At 42.3% G+C, this 27251-nt stretch overlaps 2 protein-coding genes across 15 annotated transcripts in view; one reads left to right on the top strand and one right to left on the bottom strand.

The window, feature by feature from the left end:
* GGPS1 (geranylgeranyl diphosphate synthase 1) overlaps nucleotides 1-9535 on the bottom strand; it is a 21970-nt gene extending 12435 nt beyond the window's left edge. The window contains exons 1-2 of one of the 10 annotated variants that reach the window (XM_017817474.1): nucleotides 9380-9535; nucleotides 4444-4551 (exon numbers count right to left, since the gene is read on the bottom strand). In XM_017817474.1, coding sequence (XP_017672963.1) covers nucleotides 4444-4510 — 67 coding nt within the window. In that variant the 5' untranslated portion in view covers nucleotides 4511-4551; nucleotides 9380-9535. Of the gene's footprint in view, nucleotides 1-4443; nucleotides 4552-8778; nucleotides 9028-9379 lie in introns of those variants that run through there. The other 9 variants (XM_017817471.1, XM_017817473.1, XM_017817468.1 and 6 more) reach the window with 9 other exon arrangements.
* Nucleotides 9536-9860: 325 nt separating this feature from the next.
* Nucleotides 9861-27251, top strand: part of ARID4B (AT-rich interaction domain 4B) — a 90957-nt gene continuing 73566 nt past the window's right edge. For 2 of the 5 annotated variants that reach the window (XM_017817555.1, XM_017817551.1), the window contains exons 1-2: nucleotides 11165-11292; nucleotides 12438-12499. In XM_017817555.1, the coding sequence (XP_017673044.1) occupies nucleotides 12494-12499 (6 nt within the window). In that variant the 5' untranslated portion in view covers nucleotides 11165-11292; nucleotides 12438-12493. Of the gene's footprint in view, nucleotides 10115-11164; nucleotides 11293-11484; nucleotides 11602-12063; nucleotides 12163-12437; nucleotides 12500-27251 lie in introns of those variants that run through there. The other 3 variants (XM_017817552.1, XM_017817553.1, XM_017817554.1) reach the window with 3 other exon arrangements.

The following is a 27251-nucleotide window of genomic DNA, read 5'->3' as shown; positions in this document are numbered from 1 at the left end:
CAAATCAGCCTGTACCCTTTGTCCACAACTTCACTAATTCCTTACTTGACTGCGTAGTCAGTTTCTTTTACTGTCATTTCTAGTTTAGTCCCTTCTCACAGGTTGCTCAGTCTGTTAGCAGAGACACTTGTGCCCTGACACGGGTAGGTGGATGCTATCTCCTCGTGGTAGTCCTTGCTCTACAAAGGGAGTCTCATGGCCATAAGATGCAAAGCTCTGCTATCAACATGAGCTGTGCTACTAACTAGTTGTAGACAGGCAGTATCTCTTTATTCCTCTAGACAGTGAGGGGAAGGGGGTTGAGGCTCATGCAGAAAAGCCATGTGGCTTCCTGTGCCCTTGGTTCTCATTCCAAAAGCCACACAGACTTGCTTGATAAGCTTCAAGCACCCCCTTGCTATATCCATTACTGCTCCATCAGAAGAACTGCAAGGTTAAGTATTTTAAGGGTGAAACACCTTGGCAGTCTGTCCATAAGATCAGAGGTACCCAAAACCAGCAAGCCTCCCTAATACACAACCGCATGTGGAAGCCTCCATCCCCTGCAGGAGTCAGTGTCTCCACTACTCTCACTTGCTGCTGCCCTAGGTGCTGCTCTGATGCTTAGTTGTATAAAATCATAGAATCATTTAGGTTGTAAAAGATCTATACAGAACTTCCAACCATGTGTCTTCTTACAGTGCACTGAACCTATTTGGCAATTGCACATCTGCTCAAGGAACAGGAATCTTTCTCCTGGTGCCAGAAGCCATCAGTTCCCCAGTTCCCAGCCTTCACCACTGTGGGAGTATCCATCTCCCAGCCTGATATGCACAGACTATTCCTGCCCCTCCTTCAATATACCCGGACGCTTCAGAGTCCTGAATATGTAGTATCTTGTAATTTTTGTTATCTCTGATGCTGTGCAAGCCTGCTGACCCCCTTCCACTGCTCCTTTGCTTGGTGACACACTTTTTCTACCACTACATACCTTTTAGAGGCAGGGATATCACTTGTTTCTGGCCAATGGGTGCCCCCAGGCACTCCTGCAGCTCAGAATCTAGAGAGCTGCAGCCTCCATGAGGAACTTGGCCCAAGCTGAGGCCTCTGATGTGCCAAGTGCAGTTGTGCCAGTGGTAGGGATCATGCCCTGTGGTGCTTAACTCCTCCACCAAGCTGGTCAAGTTCAACAACCCAGCACAAAAAGCTGAACAATAAAAGCCAGTCCTGATTGTTTAGCTTGCTGAACAAGCCCAGGAAAGACTGCAGCTAAGACTAGAGGGATATGAAAGGGAAGATGCAGTCTTCAAATCAGAATTTACCCCTTTCAACAGCAAGCTGTTGACCATATCAGTTTTACGGCAAATGAAGTTCCATATACTCCTTAGTGCTGCACAACCAGCTACTGCTGTTAACTCAGACAGGCAGAAATAAAAGATTCACCGTGAGTATGAATCAGGCCATTTTTGAGACAAACCACAATGGAATTTGTGAAAGTCAATCCTGCACTTTATGAGACTAAATACTAGATTAATAAGTAGAACATTGCTAAAAACTAGTATGGCAATGTTCTCCTACAGTGAGATTTTACAAGAAAAGTTACTGTTTCAGAATTCTTCTCCCAGGCAATAATTTCTGCTAGAGAAGGAATAAACATTAATTACCATACTAGCAGTTAAAAATAGCAATATAGTAAAAATACTTTAATCCTAGTAGCTTCCCTATTCTAGTGCTGTTGAAAGTCAAAGAAACATACAAGCTTACTTTATGTATCACCCCCAAACCATTACCATTAAAAGTCTTATTTCTGTAATGGGAATACAACTCCTTGTATTGAGGGGTTAATCCTTAGCAGTTACAAAAATTTGTGTTCTTACACCACAGACAACATTAGCAGGCACCTTCCCTCCCCTCCTCCCAACCTTAATACTGTTACAAAATCCCTCTTCATGTAAACAAAGTTTGATATGTATCTAAATTCATTTACTCATAGGTTACTAAACCGCTTGGAGAGTTTGTTTAACTAGTCTTACAAGATAAGCAACTGGACTGTAGGGCTGTAAGCATACATATTTGACACTTAGCCAAGCTTCCTGCAAAAGCCCCTCAGAGCTCAGATCAAACAAACTGATCCAACACAGAAACAGCTTCTTGTCCCTAACCTTTTGCCAGCTCACTAACAAGACGAGATTAACCAGGCAAGTTTTTAACAGGTTAGGTGGTTGGTACCACCTAATTTGATTCACAAGCTGAGAACTAGCACAAGTTAAGCAGCAGAAGACTTCCAGAAGAATAGAGGATAGAAGGAAACTGTCTCTTTCAGCAAGAGCTTCTTAGATTAGCTCAGGCATTTCATTTGGGTTCCACCCTATTTATAAACAGCACCTATACGCCCCTTTTTCCCCTGCTTATCAAGCTTTAGTGCTCATACTAACTCCAAGGTTCACACATATAGCTTGGTCCTACTGATTCATACTTGGCACAGCTGATTTGAGGCAATGCCAGTGTTTCAAAAACAGTAAACACCAGCTATATAATTGTGAACCCTCACTGCTTCCACTGTTACTCAATACAAACTTTCCACAGGTACATCACTTTCATCTGTCTAGTTTAAGAGAAGTCGTCTCTTTTGAGTCACACCTCCATTACTGCATAGAGAAAAGTGTTTCTTGTTTCTCACCTTCTCCGAATTAAGTAGAAGTCACCATGGTAAAGTGGACTACGAGATTTATGATTCTTTATCAGGACAGGATATAAAACACCTGCACTGTCTGCAAGTGTAATATTACATAAACCACCAGTATAGAGTGATTAGGGCTGAACTCACCAAGTAGAGGAATTTAGCCACAGGACTCAGACTGGGAAGGCTTAAATGTATATCCTAGATGCATCATTTAAAGTGATAGCTCTTCAGTTAGCTTTTAGTCAATCACTTTTGTCTAAAGAAGCTTTTTTGGGCACTTTGTGCCTCTTCTATAAGCTGAGCTTTTTTTCTTTATCTACAATAGCTCTAAAAATAAATAGCAGCTAAAGATGCAAAGGTGTCACAACATACCTTGGTTAATGAGATAATCTAACCAAACAAAAAGTACATTTAAAGATGATGTTGGAGGAAAGTCAATTTCTTCAGGACCACTTCTGAGAAAGCTCTCTGGAATATCACAAACCCTTTCTCAAGATAGTTCTCTAGAAAGACCACCACCCAGTTCAACACAGGCAAAGGAACACATGTGAGGAAATGGGAAATGAACTTTCTGGCATTAAAAAGGCATGCAACTGCCAAATACTTTCCTTTTCTTAGTTTTAACTCAGTGCTAACTGCCAAGTCAAATGAAATCACTAATGTAAGCAAGAAGACCCTGGATATTTGCAGAGATTAATAATGAATTTCATTATACACAGGTATAATGAATTAGGACCCACAGGGCTCAGCCTGCTGATATACAGGTCTTGCTGCAGATGTGCAAAAGCCACTTAGCACGGTGCCTGTGATTTATAGTGCTACTTGTCCAGGCAGAAGGTCTTCTACCCTGGTCAGATATAATTTTGATCAGGATTATTTTCCTTAATATTTACCCATATTTTGTATCTTCCTTAACTCCACCAGCATGCAGTATAAACTGGACAGAAGGCAACCAGGTAATTATGCAACAGTCCCAATGACAAAGTTATTCTGCCAGTAACTTTACAAAATTAGTCACTTCGATAGCTTGTATGGTCTGCATTATACTTTAAGTGTACAAGTAAAAGTCACAGCAAACAATCTGATTTTTTTAGTCAAAGAGACTTCCAAGAGGCATAAGATATTGTTTGCTATCAAACTGCCTCCTGAATTCTGCTACATAAGTAGGATTCAAGACTAAAAAGCTCACGTGAATGTATTGCTAGTAACCTGATACTACACAAGGACTGGTCGCACCTCTCACAAGTGAAGCAATCCATGGACAGCTGCAATTGGCCATAAGAACCCAGCTCTATGCATACCAGGGAGAATAAGTTACACAAGCGAAACAGGCTAATAAAAAAACCCCACCAACAAAAGAAACCCAAAGAACCTCCAACCATATAAAAAACTTTAAAGAAAAACCTCCAAGCAAAATCCACAACCCACTGAGTTCAGTACAGCAAGCAGATAAAGAACAAAACACTGAGTTTAAGAATACAATCACGTCTTCAGTACTTTCCCTTACCAGTTTTTAAAGTAGCAAGTCAGCTATTCTGAATGGAGAACAGAGCAACTGAAATACTACTTACACTAGAAACAGACTCCAGAGCTACTGTACCAATCTCACCAAAAGGGTGGTTCTACAGGAGGAGGAACAAATACTGGAAAGCATTACTTTTTATTACTCTTAAATTCACAAATCAAGAATGGATAAACTTCTTGGCTTATATTTCCCAAGACAAAAGTTGCTATACAACCGATTTTGATATTTGCAAACAACACGCTACAAAGAAACTTGCCTGGTAGTTGAAGTAAATACTGGTATGGCTCTAGGATTCTTTTAGATGTTTCATCCATCCCATCCATTTCTTTATTTCGTAAGAGGTAGTTCACTGTTAAAGAAACTGTTATTAACATTATTTAGATCAAAAATTAGGGAAGTAAACAACAGATGCATATAATTAAAAAGCCAGGTGACTTCCAGGTTAGGTAAAAATACTCCCTTTTTGCACATCACACCTTCAGTTAATACTACCTTCAGTAATAGAAACATGCATATGTATTAAATACAGTTTTCTTTAATTATTCATGAATAGTTTAAACCAACTCCTAAGACTTAGTTCACTCCTTTATATGTATTAGAGGGCTTAGCTGATAAAGTATTTCAAACATTACCATTCATAACAGTGAAGCTCCAGTTCAAGTCTTTAAAGACACTTGGAGAAAACCACACATACAAACTCATATAAAGACACACACAAAACCTCATATGTCTAATCTGATTAGATCTCCCTAAATGCTTTCCCCATACAAAAGTGGAGATGTCTAAGAGCAGAAAATACACCTCAGACCAAGGCAAACTAAAGAACTGATAGAATTCCTCAGTCTTGTCTTAGAAGCCAGAACAGAAATATACCATTCTCTTACCACCGTTTAAGCACACAGACAGCTTTACACACTTTCCCATATACTATAGAGTAACAGACTCTTATGATAAATATTTTAGGATCTACAGCCTACAGAGTTCAACCATTTTCTATTGATTAAATTTCATTTCACATACTTTTAGTCATCTCTATCTGCATTTTTTTTAGACTGTTTTCTGTAATAGATTTTCTGTCCTTTCACCTCTAGCCTTCCTTGCTGCACTGCAGATGCAGCAGCTCAAAACAATTCTTCTCATGTAATTTTAAGACAGGAACTGCAGCAGTAATGAAGTCTCATACTACTTCAGCATCATTTCCCAGTTACTTTGCTACTATCCTGTGAAGGACTTAGTTTTTTCCCCCTGGAGCAACTGAATAGTTATGTAAATTATTCTCCTGATTTTGGCTAAAATACAGCCAATTTTCCTCCTAGTAGCGGGTGAAGTGCTGTGTTTTGGACTTGGCGTGAGAACACTGTTGATAACACACTAATGTTTTGACTATTGCTAAGTAGTGCTCACCCTAAGTGAAGGACTTTTCAGTTTCCCATGCTCTGCTAGGCAGCAGGTGCACAAGAAGCTGGCAGGCAGCATGGCCAGTACAGCTGACCCAAGGTGGCCAAAGGGATATTCCATACCACAGAATGCCATGCCAAGTATATAAACTGGGGGCACTTGGCCAGGAGCCACTGATGGTTTTATTCCTCTCATTATTATAATTAACAGTTTAATAATTTAAACAAAGTAATCTCAACCCTGGGTTTTACCTTTTTTTCTGACTTTCCTCCCTATCCCACCAGGGTGGTGGGGAGTGAGCGAACAGCTGCACAGAAATTAGTTGTGGCTGGGTTAAATCACAACAAGTGTCCATGAAAATAACTATTTTAAAGTGATATTTAGAAGTATGAACTGATGCATTTTTAATGCAGGTACACTAAGGGGAATGGTTAATGTGAACGGAAACTATGTTCCACACTTGCTCAAAATAATCCAGCAATATTTTCTCATCAAAACCTCAGAAGATCAGCATCATGATCACTCCTTCCTCTTAAGCTACCTGGACAAAGCACTATTCCTCAACACTCATGGTAGCTTTCAGTACAGCTCAGTCAGTTCCTATCTACTCCCATTCCCACCCTCCACAAGCATTTGTAGCAGTCCATACTTGGGGAATTGATCTCCATTAATAACTTTTTCCCAAGCTTAGGTTTGGATCAATTCTTCTACTTGCTTCACTACATATGTTCATCAAATGTATTGGCACTTCAGGGGCAAGACAGGCTATTTAAGCAAACATAGTTGCCAACAAAATGCTCATGAGACTACACCTTCTGGGACACCTTTGCATAGTTACTAGGCAGTGATGCCACTTATAAGCAGTACAGCCTTTCCATCTTATCCACGGTCAGGCCATGCAGTAAACTAAATCAGATTCGACATCCTTGACTCCCTATTTTGCTATCAGCTTGTTGGTGTAACTGAAGGGACAGGAACTGCTTTTAACCAGCACTGCCACTGAGAGTCAGCTGTCAAACTGTACCCTTACATATAAAGGATAAGTCTCAAAGGACTTCAGTGAGGAAGGGAAATCAAAAAGACTATCAGAATCCACCACCAGATGTTTTAAGCAGAAAGAATCTGTAGAGATGGATATAAAGACATACTAAGAACTCCCCTGTGACTATTATTTGTCAAAAAGCCACACAGATGGTGATAGAATTAAGTGCCTAGCTATCCAACTGGACTGGGAAGAGATGTTAGGACTGGAAGTGCTCTCTTAAAAAAGTTTATGCTCAGAAGTACATATTAAACTTCTTCCTCCTCTCTCGGGGAATTAGCTCTCTTGCCTGTCTGTAGGACACCAAGATAATATTCAGAATCCCCCACTAACTTGAAATTCACTAGTATTATACAGCATCAACCTAAATATTTGCCTATTTCTTCACAAAACTAGTAGGAGTCCACGCGAAATATGGCTTGGCAGCAGAAAATTAGTCAGGCACTTCTGCCACAAGTGCAAAGATTTTTACTTTTTTTTTAAAATTAGCTCTAATGAACTAAGAGTGGATGGTAACTTAGCTTCAATCACTATTGTTAAACTTCTCTACATTGCTATGCTACCATGAAATGAAGTCTTAGGTAATCTCTGCCAAGGAAAAACAGTCTGTATTCATCAGACAGCTACATGTCTAACACACCCACTGAAACAGTGAGAAGAACAGTGAGCAGAACCTCCCCCAAACTTATTCAAAGAAAGGGACACTTGATAAAGAAACACGTACATGAAATTTGTTACAAAGGCCTGTAAGCAAAAACACCATGATACGAGACTTGCAGTCTCTTTGCACAAAGTTATTACATGTGACACAACTGGGAATTACTTGATATTAAGGTTTTTCTGCAGAGGTGACTGACTGATTTGTTACAGAAGTTACAGTTGCAGAGAGACTTCTCAGTGAAGACATTTAGAGAGATCTCAGTTACCATCTCCCAATAAAAGTGCCAGGAGTTAAACAATAAGTGAAAGGGAACACAAAGCCCTTTGCTGGTGAAAGTGCAAGAGTCAATTACATGTATGCTTATTAATAGGATTAAAGCATTTAAGGCCATTTTACCTTTCAAACCAGTGCACAGACCTCCTGCATTTCAATTCATATGAATGACTAAGTTATTCTTCCAGTTACTTCTCATTATACCCACATGAGAACACAGAACAGAACAGCAGAGAGCCCACACAACTGTCTTTTGAACTGCAACAAACTGTCTCTCTAATGATCTCTTTGAAAACACACACAACACTAGAATAAGATGGTGACATGGGCTTCCATAATTTGGAACTACTCTAAAGCTATACCTGAAGGTGTGATCTGGATCTAGGAGCTTTCTAGAGAGGATGAAGGAAGTATTAATTCTAGGTTACATGTAAAGAAAAAACTTCCCTTTGGAACTTTGCAAAACAGCTTCTCATTCTATCCCTCGCATTCAATTCTGCAGAATATTCTCCCCCTCCTCCCAGGTAGGGATACATAATCACTGAAAGAGTCCAGGTCAAATATACAGATAGTATTTTAAAAAGTATCATCATCACACTGGCTCCAGTCACAGCACAGTTACACAGGAAATAAAAGACAACCACCAAAGAAGCAGAGACCTGCAGTGCAAAAGGAACCATCTAGAAAGTTCTTAAATCGGCTCCATCACAGAACTTAGTGCACCAAGACATGAAACCAGTGGGGGGGAAAAAAGCCCCAAATGGGGGTAGGGGGTGGGAGTGAGAAGGTCTGTTTCAGAAGGAATACACAGAAACATAGTGAATGTGTATTGTTACAGAAAGACTACCAAAAGTCTTAATGCAAATGCAACCTGGACACTAGTCCATGTTCTCATTCTAACTAGCAAAGCCCCGTTTACAACCCTTCCTAGGCTGACACCGAACAACACGCCGCAGCCAACCTGAGGGTGGGCAACTTCCCACAGGTGGAAGGGCCGTCAGACACTTTCCCAGAAGATGCAGCCGAGTAAACAAGCAGCTTTCCATGGCCGCAATTCCAACACTAACGATAGAAGGGCATGAACATAGCGTTGCTGGGATCGTGGTTCCGTTTTAACGGGATTTCCAGGTATAATCGAGCACGAAGGCTTCAGAAGCCGTACAACAACAGCTAGGCCGCCCAAGTCCCCGCAGGCAGAGGGAAGGCTGCGGGCTGACCCGAGGACAGAAAGTGAGTGGGCAGAACCCGTGACCGCTGCTGGAGCGCTGCGCTACGCGGTTAAAACTCACATTTCACAGAAGCTGCCTGCAGCGGCCAAACTGCCGCCCAGAACACCACAGCTAGACCCAAGGAAATAATTTTTTTTTTCCGGAGTTCGACATGACGGACGCAGCCTCTCCAGCCGCCTCCAAAGCTCAAGGGAGGCAGCCCCGGCTCTCCAGCGCCATTTTAGAAGTGGTGAGACCGAGAGCCGAGGACGCCCCGCTCTCCCTGTCCGCCCCCATTTTCTGCGCGGCGCTGTCGGGCTCGGCCGCCGGGGAGGGCCGGGAAGCGCCGCCCGCCCGGCGCAGCTACGGCCCCGGAGCTCTCCGTCAGCCGCTCCGCCCGCCCCGCCGACCGCCGGCACCGCCCAGCTCTACCGGCGGCCCCCCTTCGCCGGGCCCCTTCCCGGGCAGCATGCCAGCCCCTCCTGGGCGGGGCAGGGCGGCCACGGCTCCTGCTCCCCCCGCAGCCGGGCTCGGACCGGCCCCTCCGAGCCAGGCGTCCCCCCTCCTCCCCCCCGCGTCCCCCACCAGCCACGGCCGGCTCACGGGGCAGGCAGCCTCACCTCGCCGCCTCCTCCCGAACAGCCTCCGCTCCGGGAGCGGCGGCGCTGGCGGCGGTGGCGGCAGAGCCTGGGGCCGGAGCGCCGCCCCCTTCCTTCCTTCCGCCCCACCGGGCGCCACCTTCCCCTCCCGGGGGTAAAATGCGCCACCGAGCGCCCCGCTGCGCACGCGCCAGTCCCGCCCCCTCAGCTCCTTAGGATACGCCTGAGGCTCCACCTCCCCAGCGCGCGGTGCACTCTGGGAGTTATGGTCCGCCGCGCCGCGCCGCGCCGCATACCCAGCACAGAGCGAGCGGAGGGCGGGAACTGCGCCCCCCATGAGCCCCCGCGGCGCCGAGTCTCAGTTTCCATAGAAGTGGAGAAGAATGATGTCAGTATTTCCGACGCGGCGGCCAATGGGACCGCGCGGAGGGCGGGCTCTGCGGGCCGCGGCCCAATGGGGGAGGCGGGGCGGGGGGCGTGGCCCGGGCCGTGCGCCCGTCAGTCAGTCAGTCCGTGCGGAGGGGGAGGGGGACGGAGTCGAGCAGTCACCGTCGCCGCCGCCGGGGCCGCGTAGGACGGATCGGCCCCTCTGCGCGCCGTGCGGGGCCGCCGCCAGCGGAGCCGCTGCTGGAGCGTCGAGTGGGGCCGGAGGTGCCCGGAGCTGAGAGGAGCCTTCTCCCCGTTCCCTTCCGTGCCCCCCGCCTCGGGCCGGGGAGTAGCGGGCGGGCGGTCGCCGCGGAACAAAGGTGAGGGCGCCGAGCCAGAGAGGAAGCCCCCGTGCCCCCTCGGCGGCGGCCGGGGAGGCGGCGCGAGGCCCCGTGGGGGCGCGGGGCCGGGCGTGCGGCGGAGAGAGAGGGAGGGGGGCGCTTGTTTTTCTCCTCGTAGCGAGACTGCGGCGGGACTCGCCGATCCTCCTTCTCCCCCATCCTGCCCCAAACAGCCAGCGGAGGGCCGGAGGGGAGGGACTGGCGCCTTCTCCTTCAGCCCCTCGGCCGGGAGGGGACGGACCCCCCTCCTCCACACTCGCACACACGCTCCGTGTCCCCGCCGAGCAGGTCGGGCCCCTTTCTCCCCGCCCCCCTCCCTTCCTCTCTCCCCGACCCCGCTCCCTTCTTTTCTTCTTCTTCTTCCTTTTCTTCCTCCCCTCCGCCGCCTCCTGCCTGCCCTCCCTCCCTCCCTCCCCCCGCCCGGACCCGCTGCGCCGAGCTGGGGAGTTGCGGCTGTTGCTGCCGAAACTCCTGCGGCGGAGTCAGCGCTTTCCTTTATTTGGGGGGGGGGGGCAGACGGAGGGAGGAGGAGCCGCCGCGATCCGGAGCCGCAGCCCCTACAAAAGCGTGTGTGTGTGTGTGTGTGTGTGTGTGTGTGTGTCGGGGGGGGGGAGCTGCTCTCCTCACCCCGCTCCCCCGCCGCGCACACGGGCACTCTTCCTCGTACAATGGAGGAAGAGCCTCCCTCCCTCTCNTACCCAGCACAGAGCGAGCGGAGGGCGGGAACTGCGCCCCCCATGAGCCCCCGCGGCGCCGAGTCTCAGTTTCCATAGAAGTGGAGAAGAATGATGTCAGTATTTCCGACGCGGCGGCCAATGGGACCGCGCGGAGGGCGGGCTCTGCGGGCCGCGGCCCAATGGGGGAGGCGGGGCGGGGGGCGTGGCCCGGGCCGTGCGCCCGTCAGTCAGTCAGTCCGTGCGGAGGGGGAGGGGGACGGAGTCGAGCAGTCACCGTCGCCGCCGCCGCCGCCGCCGGAGCCGCGTAGGACGGATCGGCCCCTCTGCGCGCCGTGCGGGGCCGCCGCCAGCGGAGCCGCTGCTGGAGCGTCGAGTGGGGCCGGAGGTGCCCGGAGCTGAGAGGAGCCTTCTCCCCGTTCCCTTCCGTGCCCCCCGCCTCGGGCCGGGGAGTAGCGGGCGGGCGGTCGCCGCGGAACAAAGGTGAGGGCGCCGAGCCAGAGAGGAAGCCCCCGTGCCCCCTCGGCGGCGGCCGGGGAGGCGGCGCGAGGCCCCGTGGGGGCGCGGGGCCGGGCGTGCGGCGGAGAGAGAGGGAGGGGGGCGCTTGTTTTTCTCCTCGTAGCGAGACTGCGGCGGGACTCGCCGATCCTCCTTCTCCCCCATCCTGCCCCAAACAGCCAGCGGAGGGCCGGAGGGGAGGGACTGGCGCCTTCTCCTTCAGCCCCTCGGCCGGGAGGGGACGGACCCCCCTCCTCCACACTCGCACACACGCTCCGTGTCCCCGCCGAGCAGGTCGGGCCCCTTTCTCCCCGCCCCCCTCCCTTCCTCTCTCCCCGACCCCGCTCCCTTCTTTTCTTCTTCTTCTTCCTTTTCTTCCTCCCCTCCGCCGCCTCCTGCCTGCCCTCCCTCCCTCCCTCCCCCCGCCCGGACCCGCTGCGCCGAGCTGGGGAGTTGCGGCTGTTGCTGCCGAAACTCCTGCGGCGGAGTCAGCGCTTTCCTTTATTTGGGGGGGGGGGGCAGACGGAGGGAGGAGGAGCCGCCGCGATCCGGAGCCGCAGCCCCTACAAAAGCGTGTGTGTGTGTGTGTGTGTGTGTGTGTGTGTGTCGGGGGGGGGGAGCTGCTCTCCTCACCCCGCTCCCCCGCCGCGCACACGGGCACTCTTCCTCGTACAATGGAGGAAGAGCCTCCCTCCCTCTCTTCTCCTTCCCTCTCCCCGCGGTGAAGCGAGAAGGGGGTTGTTCTCGAACCTGGGACCCCCGCGGGCTCTCTCTCGCCGCTCGGTGCCCGGGGAGGGGGCGCAGCGCCCCGGGGAGGCGGCCGGGGCGCCTCCCCCCCCTCCGCGGCAGCCGGGGGTGGGTTGTTGTTGTGGCAAGTTTCTCCTCCTCTGACAGAAATGGCGTCAATGGCAGCGAGTGTAGGGGAAGCCGGGGCGTGCGGGAACCGCGGGAGAAAACAGTGGCCGAGGAAAGAGGGGAGCGGGTTAGCCGCGGGGAAAGGGGGGGATGTGGGGAGGGAAAGGGAGAGTTTCGGGAGGAGCTCAGTGCCCCCACCCCGATCCCTGGCTCCCCTCCCCCCGCCCGGTGCGAGCGGCTGGTGCGGTGCCTTAGCGCTTTGTTTTAAATTCCAGGTCCAGCCTCGGCCGCTCAGCCACGATCGAGGCTTTTACCGCAGCCTGAGCTCATCATGAAGGTAAAACGCTCGTTTGTGTGTCTGGGAGGAGAGAAAGGAGGGTTGCATGGGGCAGTGCTATCCTATCTATCAGTCCATCTGTCCCGACCCCGGTGCGAGGCTCAGTGCTGGTGCGGATCCAGACTGCGGGCTGCTTCGCCCCCACTGCCGTGTTTCGGTGCCTTGGCTCCTTCGCTGATGGTGGGGCAGGCTTTGCTCCACCGCGTTATGCTGGGGGAAACTGTAAGTTCCCTGAGCAGGTTGTTCTCCTACAGAAACATTGTAGGAGAATAAGGACATGGCTGCCTAGGCTGAGCTTGCTTCATCTGGAGAAGCAGGGGACAGTCACCCTGCTCGAGAAAGTAACATTGCGGGGAAAATGCTAGCTCTTCAACCGTGTTTACTTGAATAGAGGGTAGATTTACTTACTTTCTGTTCGTTAATAGGAGTTTTGTTGAATGGATAATCTTACGGATGTTATCAGGGAGGGTGCTTGTAAGAGATTCTCTGCAGTGAAACGATTGTTGTAAGGTGCAGAAAGATTTTCAAACAGGTTCTAATTTTCCTCTTGGTGCTGCGTAGTATTCACATACCTCACTGTCGTGCATTTTTCTTCTCTGAGACCTTTCTAGACTATTTATGTTCAATATATTAAGCAAGTTTTATAGGAAAATAAATCGTATTGGTGGAATAGAATGATTTCTGTGTGTGGCAAAGACCTGTGTAGTTTTTAGCAGCTGGGTTTGTTAGGGGTTCTTTATCATTTTACTGATATGTCTCGCTCAAACTGCCATTTATGTTACCATGACCCCTGTGTATCAGCTCCCGGTCCTGCTGGGCAGCAGTAAATCTCATTTCAAAATACTGTAAATCTTATAAAAGACAATTGTTACAAACCTGTGGTACATCAATTCTTTGGTATTTATTAATAAAAAAGAGAAGTCTCTATGTGGGGTCTTGCACTATCAGAGTTGTGCCTGCTGTCTATGAATGAGTATTACATAAAATGTATACCTATTACTATATTCACTGCTGGAAATGGTAAATGATAGAAACTTTTAATTTCTAGATTGATCTGAGTTGCTGAGCAGCAGTGTCTTTCTGTATAGCTGTTAAAGGTTTAGCATGTTTTTTTTACTTTTGTGACTTTGTGATAGTATTTTTAAAAAATTGTGTTTTAATTGCCCTCCCTATGATCTTTCTTTAACAATGCTAAGATCTAAAATACTGCATGTCTGCCTTGTGGAAAGTAAACTGTGAATTTACAACAACAGGCCATTGAGGTTGTATGATAGGGAGCTTTCCAAATGTGGCTTAATGCTTGATGGGGATGCAGGGGATGGAAGCAAGATAAATAGGAGGCAATATAAGGAGCTTTTTTCCCGTAGAAGGAAAAAAAGACTTATTTAAATGAGAGTTAAATTTACATACATTTCTAATATACTTTTTCCGTGTAAACAAATCTTACAGTTACCATGGAGATTAGGTTCAGATACTGTGGTTTTAGAGACATATTAATATGTACGTAGACAGTAGGGAGCATGAGGAGGTCAGATCACAAGTGGAACACAAAGTGTTCTGTGAAATAGTGATATAGATCTACTTCAAGCTGAATTGAATGTACAACAGATGATTAAAGTAGCAAACACAGAAACTTGTTAAAAAGAGCCATATTAAAAAAAGTTTACTTATTTTTCAGTAAGTTTTGTGCTACTGTTGCATGTTTATTTTTAAAATCAGGATGACTTCTGTTAAGAGTGTTCAAGTGCTAAGTTTAAGTCTGCAGTTTTTGCAATTTGTGTATATATAGTGTTAAATATACATCTGCTTGAGATAACTCCCAGTACTAATTTACTGTGCCATGTCACTTTAAGGGAGGTTAATCTGTAAGTCATTACATTGAAGCTTTAGTTACTACAGTGAAACTTAACAGAATTGTGGCTCAGAAGAAATTTCTAAGATTCAACAGTCTAACCAAGACTGTTATACGGTGTATCAGTCTTTCTGGCTGGCTTCAATTTGTAATGTATTAGTTAAGCTTACAAGGATATAAGTTAGTCCAATAAGAAGCAGTAAGGAGGAGTGCTTAAGAGAATTACGAGCTTTCTGTTTGTATCACTACAAGGTAACATTGACTGTACTGTACTAGATCAAGATACTGTTTAAATATGACCGCATACTTCTGTGCATTTGTTTTATAAGTTATCGAAAGAGTGTGCCTCAAGGACACTTCAGCATGTAGAGGATTTAATGCTTTAAGGCCTAGTCTTGCTTTGAGTCTGCTGACTGCAGACTTGCTGCTGACTGCACGATTGAGGCCTCTGTTTTCATTTATGCCTTGATCATTCTTTCAGGTGCAGAGGGTTGTGTATTGTGGTGCATAGAGCATTAGAACTGGATTCCTTGTTAGTATCTTAGTCTCTTTAGGTGAACTTGAACAACTCATTTAGGTTTAGTGACTTCTTTTCCCACCTATGTAGTATGGATAGAATGTTTATCATTCTCTGTAAAACACAGTGAGGTATATTTAGGAAGAGCACCAAGTTGTGTTGTTAGAAAACTGTAAGTTACTCATGCTCTTGCATTTTGGAACCCTTTGAGATGAGAGGTGTGCTGCCTGCTGAGAGATTACCAGCTCCAAAGCTGTTGGCATAATTGTTCTCCTTCTAATAATCCAACTGAGTCCAAGGAAATAAAGTCCCTTGTATAAACTAGTAACTTTAGACTATTAAGTAGTCCTCCTGTGGACCGCAAAGACCACTTCTAAGCAGCCTTGAAATATGTCTTCCAAGGAGTATTCAAGTCTTAATATAATTGTGCTTGTTATTGTGAGTTCTACTAAATTAGGCTTTTTCCTATGTTGAATACTGTTGTGTAGATAATGCAGGGTTTGCTTGCATGTTGTAGTGAAGTTGTTTAATTTAGGCACCTTTTGCTTAAGATCTTTTTGCATTAAGTATGCTTCAGAAGCATGTAGAATCTGTTTGATTTAAAAACTAATTACATGCCATCAAATTACTACTTACTAAGTAGATAGCGATATGTATAAAAACATTATTATAGCTTGTTTCTATTTTTTTCCCAAAAGTCAGGAAGGCAGTGTCTTCTTTTAAAGAAAGAAACAAACACAAGCTTGATTTCACCAATGATTTGTAGTAAGAACTATTGCAAATGCTCCTAAGATGTTTAATATGTATCACAGCATTTAAATATGTGAGTGAAGGTAATATGCCCACTATAGTAAAAAGTTCACTGCTGTCTGGAGATCAAAATAGTGGATGGTCCCAGAAGCTACAGCAATGCTCTATGAATTAAGAGATCTGAAATGATTGTTTAAATGTTTTGATGCTATTTGCATGTTAATGTTTTTCAATCTGTAAAATATGAAATATTTAATGGTTGTAGGCATTTCTGCTTGGTATCCCTAGATGTTCCTGAGTGCTTGCTCAAAGCTGCCATATTAACAAATTAAGGAAGCTGTGTGTACAGTTTATGGTAGATTGTTTGGTTTGGTTTGGTTTGAATTGATACTGAATTTACTTTTTGTTTTCAGTAGTCTCTCCTAGTGACCTCTCCACCTATCCACAGAGATCATCGGTGCACGCTGATGCTGCAGCTGCTTTTAGCTGCTTTCCCTTAAAGCTGCCAGACCGTTGCTCATATTTTGTGCCAGTATGGCAGAGGACAAAAGTGAAATATCTAGTAAACTTTTCAGCCACTAATTTCCAACTTCAAGCACAAATCAATTGAAAGTACTGTTGCTCTTATGCAGGCAGGAAACCACTCATGGAACGTAGTGACCTTTTACTTTTTTGCTTAATTATTTGAATTACAGCAGAAATGGAGATTTATAAAGGAAGAGTACCTCATTTTTGTGAGGGAGGCAGGAAAACAGGTAAGTCTTAGGAGGTGGTTTTCCCCTGTAACTTGCTTTTGCATTATGAAAAATGATTTTCTTAAGTTCTTTCCTGATGTTCCAGTTGGAACAAGTGATCAGAGGCAGTTATTGACTTCCTCATGCTTGCATAATTATGTAGAAAGGAAAGCAAACACCACTTGCACTCAGCAATTACAAGTCATGTTGGAATAATCTATGTCATTTTGAAATTAGTTGTCTGCACTTTTAAATGCCAATCTTTGTATATTTTACAGTGGCTAAACAGCATGGAAGTCTTGAACTTAAATCTGTATGTGTAGTATGTGGCTGTTGAATAGTTTATTGGTTGATAAGGACTCAAAGTTAATTAGACCATGTAGTGGAAAAAAGGCTGAAGACTGAAAAGACTAAGAAGAGTGAAGTCGTAATAAACTATGAGCATTAAAACAGTTAAATTGCCTGCATTATTATCTTTAAAGTTGGTGAAGGCTTTTTGGATCAATGCTCTCATGGCAGCATAACCATTGTATCAACATACTGTATTAAGAAAAATGTTAGAATAAGAATGTGCGTAGCTTTACTAGAACACTGAGATGGTTATTCATTTCACTTTGTAATCCGAAACAAGTACGGTATACTTGCAGTGCAGAAGCACGCTGTGGTACACGTTACGTGTCTGTTTTCAAAGAAATTCTGCACTGTAGTTGAAAAGTCTTTTGAAACAAAATGCAATGGTTTTGAGATACTAAGCTTTACAGTTACTAGCAGATACTTAATGTGAATGCTTTGCTGGTTGTGTAAACTGAAAAATAAGGGCTAACTGTGAGACAGGTGGAAGTGATACTGTTGTCACAAATTGGTTTAAAATTTTTGTTTAAATCCTACAGATACACACATCTTGCTTAGAAACATACACTTTTATAATAGGCTGAAGAATAAAAGGGAGTTTGAGGTGTCTTCATTTGAAAAAGACAAAAAAATTTATAGAAAAACCCGGAGCTTAAATTTACTTGGCACCCTATTGTGATACTCAGCTACCCAAATGCTAGATTATTTATCAGTTCATACTTACTTGAAAGTAGTTAACCTACTTTCTGTTCACTACCTGTTGTGAAATGCAACAATAGATTCTTTGCATTTCTACTTACTATAATAGGCACTTCAGCTGTTTTTACTGAAATGTACAAAGCTGAAAAATACAGATCTTGAACTGTTTTTGCCTTAAAGTGATTCAGGTCACAGCTGAGAAATGTTCCTAAGTCAGGGATTGTACAGCTGCTTGCTTTTTAGTTAATATGTTTCAGTAACAAATACCACTTTTCTGCCTTTTCTATTTAGCGCTTCTAGTGTTGTCCAGTTACCGTGCTTACTACCACCTCCTGCATATTTGCTTGGATATGTGCATGGAATGGATTTTTAAAGACTTCTAGAAGACTTCAAAAGGCCTCCAGGGAACTAAGGAAAATTGTTTAGCCGTATGCATAAACTAAATGTTAGTGATTTAATGTGTGTTAGAATAATTATTTTAAAAGGTTTTGATGGAAAGTCATAAATCTGGGTAGTTGGGTTTTTTGTTCTTTTTTTTCTGTTAACATAGGGTGACCAGATGAGAGGATATTTCAAGGAATTCAAGTATGGAAAAGTCAGCAAGCCACTTTGATATTCTATGCTTGACAAGACATCTATTTTCCTTCTGAAGATTAGTTTGAACTAGAGGAGAAATTAATAAAGCACTATTGTCTTTTTTTTTCTGGCAGACTATAAAGCAGTCATGACCTGTTTAACAAGAACAGTTAGTAAGCAAGCTCTGGAAAGCCAGCTGTGAGAATGTCAGAGCAGGGTGGTGGAGGGTGTTGCTGAGTTACCTGTAGGAAACTAGGACTGAGGTGACTTGCCTGCATTATGTGTGACCACCGTGTGACACTGACTTCCTGAAGTGAGTGTTTATTAATTAATTGAATAGGGAGCACTATTTTGGGGGTTCCTGAGCTTGTTGGGAACACTATGAAGAAGATTTTCGTATGAGCTAAGCAGAAACATTGCGCTGAGCTATGAGAAGGCATTTTCCTTACTGTGAGCAATAGCAGTAGTATCTCCAGTTAACCTGAAGTTACTTGCTCCCATTGCTGTTGTCTTTGAGCCTGAATATGCTCTCGAGTGAAGAGTGTAGTCAGTATGCCAAAGAAGAGACTTTTTAGCATTCAGAACTCCCAAATTATGTAGTCTTTGCTGGTGACTTGTGCAGATCACTGTCGTCGTTGGAACGGACTGCGACACATAATATTCAGCAGGAAAGTTTATTGGAAAGAAAAAAAAGCAGCAGCAGCCCCAAACTGCAGTCTACAGTTCTTTAAATACAGCTCTTTATGCATACGTATATTACACAGATAGGTCAGTTCAAGTACACAGATTATAATTCTTACAGCTAATAGGTAGATTCTCTCAGTCTCACTTTCTCATAACATCTTTGCACATCTGTCCTTGTTTTTCCTTCGATGTTTATATTTTTCTCAGTCACTCTGTTCAAAATAAGTCTCTGTTCTCATCGGAACAGTGTCCTTGTTCTCACGAGACAGTGTTCTTGTTCTCCTGATGTTTTTCTCCTCAGGGTGCATGTTGTCAGGACCAGGCCCTCTATTCTCAGTCAGCTTTTTGTTCTATATTAGGGGTCTTGGTCTAGCCGAGATTCCCCACAGATCACCTTAAGGAGCACCTATATAGAGACAGCATTCATCAGCTGTCATGTAAGCTAAGGGTGAGTGCAAACATCTGTAGAGCTCTGTTGCAGAGCAGATCACCCAGACTGGACTAACTGGTGAACAACACTGTTCTTCTCATTGTTTAATCTGTTGGTTTGTCCCCCAACAACCAATAGCAAAGGATTTGGTTTCATAAGTAGGTTGTCAAATTAAGCTTGTATGGTCATGGAAGAAGGCAATCTTGTGTCCTTCTTCCACTCCTGGCTGTTTATTCTTGTCTTTTGTTCTAGCAGTCCATTTTTGTGGTCCCATAGTACATGCAACTAAACTAAAATTAAGAACAATCAGATACATCTACTCTTCAATTGCAGTCAGTCCCTGTCCTGGCTGATCCCTGGCAAGAGGAAGGAAGGATATAAAAACAGTAGTGCATGGAGACTGATTCGGATTGGTTTAAACTGCTTGTGAACACACATTCCTCCCCATCCCTCTGCCAAGGTAGCAGTTTACAGGCTAAACACTTTGTAAACTCTCTGCAGGTGAAACTGCCGTAGGGGTTTTTCTATGCTTGCTTGCTAGCTAGAATGCTGGACTTCTCTATAGGTTCAAAGTCCATGTTTTGTAGAAGGTGTTGAGTGAAAAGATTAAATGGAATTGATGCCGTACCTTGAAGGTGATGAATAAAATTTAATTTTTGATATGGTAAACATAATTTCAAAAGATGAAGAGGTTTTAAAGAAGAGATGGTATCAGACAAAAAAGGCCAATATAAGCTTTGCTGCTTCTTTCTGCTTCCTCTCCTCCCCCAGGTTCTTATTCAGTATTTGGAAAGAATGACATTAATAGCAATTGTGTCTCTTTCTCCCTAAAGTAGAGAAACTGTTGGTATTATCATTTTCTGCAGAAAAATATTTATAGATATTAGATTCCTATCATGTAAAGATGACAATCTTCATGTAACTAATACTTATGTTAATAATATGTTCTGACAATAGGTATTTTTACCAATGGGTGGAAGATGTAAGCAATTGTGCTATGCTGATTCCACATTAAAACAATAGGGAATGATAATTTGGGGATAAATTACATCACTCTTTCTTTGATAAGAAAATTGAAGGGAATAGAAGTCAAACTTCTGATTTTTTTTATTTTTATTTTTTTGGTACACATTGAGAAGTCCCATATATTTATGGGTAGATGAGTGGAGACTTGGTGACAGCTGGATGTTAATGCCAGTTGGAGATGGTAGAGTGAGGGGTATGGCATTTTCTGCTTATTACCAGGAACTTAATGCAAAAATTTGGAGGACATTTGTTATCTTACTTTCCAAGAACTTCGGTTCTCACTGAGCTTTTATATGTGATACTTTCCCTCTTAGATGCCCTTCTAACTTATTATTCTTCATTGTTTACACAATCCTTCTGAATGGAATTTGGGAGATGGGATTTGACTTCAGCAAAATTCATATCCAAGGCTTCACCTAGTAGTAAATAATGTAGTAGGGAGTAATTTGTCTGTTTTTTCACATTCTCTTCTGATCTGAAAAAAGTGTTTCAATTTGTGACAGGGCAATCTGATCCACTGTGATAATTTTTTTTCCTTCCTACTTTCAGCTATCCTCTCAACAGCAGATTGCAAGTGCTAAATCTCTTGTTTGTACATTTAAAACAGTCCACTTCATGTTTTCTTAAAAATAAATATGGAATACATTCTTCTAAGAATCACAAAGAATACTTTAAATTAATTTAGAATGGTGGAAGATAGACTTTCCAATATCCCGTATGAGTGTTTAAGTGTTAGCTTAATCTTTTTGTTAATGCTGTGACACTTAGGTTGATGTAATTTCTTTTCCTGGGAGAAATAATAAGAAGTTGCGACATTTTGGAAATGAGCACATGTTATACCAGTATTTCAGAATTCAGGAATTTGTAATGGAATATGTGGTTTCACTTTTTAACTTATTTTACTGCTCTGCTTCTTGATAGATAGATGTTGCTGTAATCTTAAATGAATGTTACCTCAAATTATATCACTAAACTTAGAAATAAAATATATATAATTCTTAAGCTTTGTACTTCATAAATATAAATGCATTTCTGAAAACATAGCAATAGTTTTATAAATTTCCACTTCAATTTCTTTAGAAGGTTGTCCTGCTAGATTTGCATCAAGGGAGACAGTGAAATACTTAAGCATAAGTAAGACTGCACTATTGTTTGAAAATTAGAGTATGAGATGTACCAATACCTTGTTGCCCGGAACAGAGACAAAAATGGAGACCGTAATTCAGCTTTGAGTCATTTCCATTTTTTAAATGCAAATTCATTCTGAGGTGCTCTTCCAGAACTTTAAAATGACAATCCACATACATTTACATGTAGAACATGATCTGGGTAACTGCGTAGTGTCTTTGTCATCTTTGCAGAATTTCATGCCTATTTTCCTGCAATGTTGGACAATTTAAAGGGCATTAAAGCTTGGATTCATTCCTTTACTCACAGATTACTAGTGCAGTTTTTACATTCCTAAAAATCAAGTAGCACAAAACATTATGCCACCTGACAATGTACAGTATTGGATATGTGGACTGAAACCGGCCAAGAGTCACATTTCAAATATATCTTGGTGTTCTTGATCCATTTTAGAGATGGGCTGCTAAGGCTGCTGCCAAGTGTGTTCTCTGGAATAATTTGTCGTGAAGTTCCAGAAAATGTTAGTATATATATTAGATGTCTGTCTGCAGCAATTCAGTTTTTCTTTGTTGGTAATTCTTTGGCTGTTGAGCTGATATTCTGATTTCACTTTACTTTGTCTGATGGGAGGCAAAATTGGATTGATGAGTTAAACATATTTCACTGTATTTAAAAAAAATTCTATTTTATACATTTTACATAATACAAAATACATATTTATAGATACACTTAGAAGTGTAGGGTTATTTAGGTTTCTACATGCAAGTAAATTGAATTAGCTGCTTTTGTTATATTCTGTATAGTAAGACAAATTCTCATTTGATGACAGCATAATATTAATAATATATCAGTCGGAGAGAGATAGGTGTATGTCCTGCTATGACAGACTTTTTTCACTGGTAATGTGCACGCTGTTGGTAGCATCTAGATAGCAACTCAAGTGGTAGTAGGTCAGTTTTAAATTAGTGGAATGCTTTTATTTATATCTTCAGTAGTACTGATTTCAGATCAGTAAAATTATACTCACTCTGTTTTGTATTGAAATAGAGAACAATCTGCCTGTTTCTAACCGGAGCAACTTACTGTGCAACGGCACTTATTGGAACATTTGAATTGGTGTAACAAAATCTTAATTATGGTCTGACAATAAATATCAAACATAGCTTCTACTATGTGGAATAAAAATCATTCATGATACTTAAGCTGGCCTGATCAAGTTTCTCTGGTTAGGTATATTGTATTTACTTAGCTGGAATTTTGAGGACGAAGATTGTGATCTTCCTAGAAATACGTATATATTAAAACAAACAAACAAAAAGAAAATGGTAAACTTCAGGTACTTGATTCCAGACAAATCCAGATACAATTTCAGAACTTTGCTATCTCACTGCTGTAGCGGGATATCCTTACTGTGCTTGCCCAGAGTTGAACTTGGGATGGAAAAAAATACACTGCAATACTTTAATGTGATCTGCAAATTGGACTTGTGTTTACAAGAAAACTTCTTAAAGGAACTGCAGCTTCTTTTCTTTTATCTGGTAGTTTCTCTTAGTACAGCTTTTGTGTCCACTGAAACAACATTCCAGCCAAGTACATGAGTGTGTGGGCACACATCAGTTGCTAAGAAAGGCCAGCGTGCTTTAACTGTGTGTTCCTCTTTTAGCAGTGGTGATGCACAATATTTCTGTGAAAGCAAACATTACAGTGGGCTGATTAGTCATACGGTCATATTGGAAGATTAGGTTTATCCTTTAAGCTATGTATTTCAGAATTCCTCTTCAATTATCTTCTTAGGCTTAGGGAAAAAACATTGATCGTAAACATGTAATGAATTAGAATTTCATTGACATATGAAGTTGATACTGTAACATGCTGATTTGATGGAGACACTGATATTTTATTGATAGGCATTGTAAGAATGCAGCATTAACTTTGGAACCGAGGACCTCTTACAGTGCCTCTTGTTCAGTTTTTGAGAACAGAACAGGGTTTAATGTGGAAAGTAACAGCAGAATTGTTGACATAGAAAAGACTATCAAGTAAAACTTAAGACAGAATTTTTCTCTTTCACTTTGGTAATCCTAAATGTTACTTTTTGAAAAGAGGCTAAAAAAATGAAGGTTTTAGTATAAGAGGCTTAAAGACTTTTAAGAAAAAAAACAGCTTTACATAATAGCTTCAGCACACTTGAAAGCAGTGAACAGACTCTTATATCACCTATACAACTTCAAAAATTTTATACCTGTTCTTTAATATATTAAAGAGTTTTATCGAATCAGAGCAAGGATCTTTAAATAGCCACTCTCTGGAAATGGCTGCTATTAGTCACAGTTTAAGCCAGCTGAAGATGTTTTAGAAACAGGTGCAGCAATGAGTAGCCAAAGACACTGAAGTATTCTGGGTAGTTAAATTGAATAAAAGGTATGAAACAAGTAGTTTAGGTCCTTTAATTCCTTAAATTCTGAAAAGTAACCTAGCTGAATACTAACTGTTTATATATTCTTATTGCTTATATTACTACAGTGGCACTTCTACTTTTTGTGTAACATATATCTTCATAATTATGTAGCACTTGACAAATCTCTAAACTTGTCTTCAACTGGGTTTTTCTGCTTTCTTAATAATTGTTTTACTTTTAACGCTTGCATGCTTGGTTTGCTATGAGTATTTTCTGATGGAAAATTTTCAAAAGGGTTTTCAAATAGTAGAACTTAGTTGAACAGAAAAGCTTACATCTCTTGTTTTGAATAGTTGCCATATTGATTACATTTAGCCTTTTTTCCCCAAAACTCCTTTCACAAACCTCAGACTTAAATACTGAACTCTTACATATAGGTAGAGAACAACTCTGCAAGATTAATGTTGTTGTGGAGAGGAATAAAAAAGAGAAATTATCAAGTTTCTTATAATATCCTAGCTACTGACCACGCAGGAATATTTGGTCAGTAGTATTCTCTGAAAATGCATTGAGATAGGAGAAGAGTTTGCATGTGCGCTTTGTTAGATTTCTACAATTTTGTTCCTACAAGTTAGGAAAGTTGTAAAACTACTTCACAGAAGCATATTCTTATAGGAACACCATAGTTTTTATGATTAAATAAGGCAAAAAATAAAAACTATGGACTTGAAGTTTCAGTCCTGACTTTTTTTTTTTTTTTACTCCATGTGCAATTGTACTGAATTATGGATGTCTTCCTTCAGAAAACATTGTCCTGGCATTTATTTATATTAATCTGGGGGAAGTGAGATGTAGAAATAATTTGTTTTTCCACTACTCGGGCAATGGGGGGGAGGATTTACAATTTACTTAATAGTTTGAGGAACTGTCCATTTGAAAGAAAAGTGTACTGTGGAAAATAATGTTTATATTTTTCTGGAAGAAGATTGCATTAGTGAAAACAGAATTTATTCAGTAGTATATTCTGCCACAGCAAGGCTCTTTAAATTTAACATCACCCATAGCAGCTCAACCAGAAGTTGATTTGAGGTGATTTGAAGTTGATTTTTGCTGTGATTTGGGAAAGCAGCATTGTGATTTTTGTTGGGATAATTTCAGTTTCACTTATTTGCTGCTTGGGAAGTTTCCAGTGCAATGTTGTGCAGAGACACCTGTGCCAGTATGGAAGTAGTCTGCTCGTCAGCATAAGTTATAAATTACTGTAGTTTTCTCAGGTAAATTATTTGCAGTACTAATTTCTGTGCTGCCCTAGCTAACCAGTGCCCAGTTTAAGTAAGACGTTTATGTTCTGCAAGGCCGTGGTTATCTTACATGACAACAGTGGCCCAATAGGTGCTGGTAAGAAACATGAGGAGATTTAACAGAAAAAAATGGTGTTTTTTTCCTCTTCCAGGCTCAGATGATTAGTTTTGTGGTTATAATTTATTATGTAGCTACAATCTTAACCAGTCTGCTGTCTGCTCTTCTTGACTGGGAGCTTTCTGTAGTCTTAACCAACCATTTTATAGTGGTGGCAGACTAAACTTAATTTGAACCAGTTTCTCTGCTGCTTGGATGCTTCTACATAGTGCAAATGTGTGTCTAGTGAGGCTAATAATTCGCTTCTCTTTAACTTTGCTTGTGTTTGTCTCCAGAAGCTGCCTTATCATTGCCTTTAATGCAGTGCTGTGGGTTCTGTAGCCTGTTTCTAAGGAGATTTGGAGACATAATTAAACAAACTGTTCTTTATTCAGGGACCTATAGCTCCATTAGAATATTAGGGGAAAATCAGAATATTGAAAAAATTTGTCTAATGCAACTCATCTTTTGTAATTATATTTATTTGCATATACATAGGCCCCTTTTTCTTTACACCTTGCAGGTGTAAGTTGCAGGTACTTTCAATTTTTATGTTTTTTTTTCCCTTTCCCTTTTTATTTACTGGGAGAAGAAGCTGAAGAATTGTTTCACTGTTTCAAAAGATGTAATATCTTTCTGTAAAGATAGAGCTACATATCTCTGTAAGAGAAAAATATTTTTATTGTAGTAAATTTACAGGCAGTTCAAAGACTGTAAGACTGTACTCCAGATGCTATAAAAATATAGCCTCTGCTGATCTAAGCCTAAGGTACTACTGATGTTTTGCATGTGTATAGTTATTGTATGCTATTTGTATCTCCACTAATATAACTTTAAATAATTGTTTATGAGGAAGAAGAATCTTCTTCACAGGCATCTTAGAGAGAAAAATGAATATTTGCTAAGTGTAAAAGTGCAAAAACATAGAAAAGGGTAATTTGCAGCACATTGACAAAGATATCTAAAATGTATCATGCCAAAACATTGCAAAGAGGCCAGTATAGATATACCTGTAAAGGAAAATTCTTGTAATTTCTACTTTCAGAAGTTTATGCGGCAAAAGTAATAGTGATCAAGTTAACACTTATATACACACAGCCTCTCAAGCACATATGTATATATTTTAATATCTAGAAATTACCTACAGTTATTTAAAAGGTTCTGTTTGTTGGCTAGCTTGCCTTTGAATTTCATTCCAGTTCCATTCTGTTAGATGTTTCAAATGCGTAATTGTTGCATAGGGAATTCCCAGAAAGCCAAATATAAGAGCTCACTATTTCTAAGCCAAAATACTGCACTCTTAGTGTGTTAGTTGTTTTATCCAAATGAGATGTGTTTTGTTAGCTCTTGTGTAACATTTTCCCCTGGAGACTAAAGAATAGTGTAGCAGGTTAGTGGTGAGAGATAACTGGCTAGTTTAGAGCAGAAGTGAAGATCTGTCAAAATGTTCCAAATAAGGATTGGCTTACACTAAAGCCTCAGGAAAAGTCTAATGTTGAATGTAGTTGAATTCAAACATCATCCAAAACCCAAACCAAATGAAAAATGTTTGAGTTTGGCTAGTTGGCAAAATGAGAGTCTTAAAAGTTATTGCTGGCACTGAGCTAGAAAGGAAGACAGACTGTTGGTCTGTGCCTGCTAAATCTCGTGAAGCCAGCGGAGAAATTTAAGGATATTTCTGCAGAGCAAGTTACTGGAAAGCAAAGGAGAGCCTGGTTTGACTGTTCTGAACTGCATCTTCAGATTCTGTTACTTGTACTTGTATCTTAGTGAGTCTCAGCCTTACACTTTGTCAGAACAACCTGTTCAGAAAAGCCAGGAAAAAAGCAAAAGGCAAATTGAGGGCGAGAATAGAACTTTCTTCTGTATGTAAGATACCTTTGATATATATGCTTTAATTTAATATAGTCTGAAATGGGAATTTAACTGACTGTATCTCCACCAAGTCTGAATTTATCAGAAAAAAATAGATGCCAGAGGTGTAATTGACTGAAATTACCTTTGTAGTTATATTTAACCTTTCTTTAGTTGATTTTTTAATAGGAATTTCAGGCTCTGTAAGGGGGGAGAAAGTGCATATTCATATTCCTGTAACTGTAGTGAATCAGTGAGTGCATGTGCTGTGTCAAACGGTGCTAATGGGATTCCCAGGTTAAATCCATGCAAGACCATGAGACCACTGAAAGAATATGTTTTCTCATATTTTGAT

This window comes from Lepidothrix coronata, unplaced genomic scaffold (assembly GCF_001604755.1).
Source record: "Lepidothrix coronata isolate B3197 unplaced genomic scaffold, Lepidothrix_coronata-1.0 Scaffold61, whole genome shotgun sequence".
Lineage (NCBI taxonomy): Eukaryota > Metazoa > Chordata > Aves > Passeriformes > Pipridae > Lepidothrix > Lepidothrix coronata.
The sequence above is the reverse complement of the archived record's forward strand: the minus strand, read 5'-3'. Positions and strand labels throughout refer to the sequence as shown.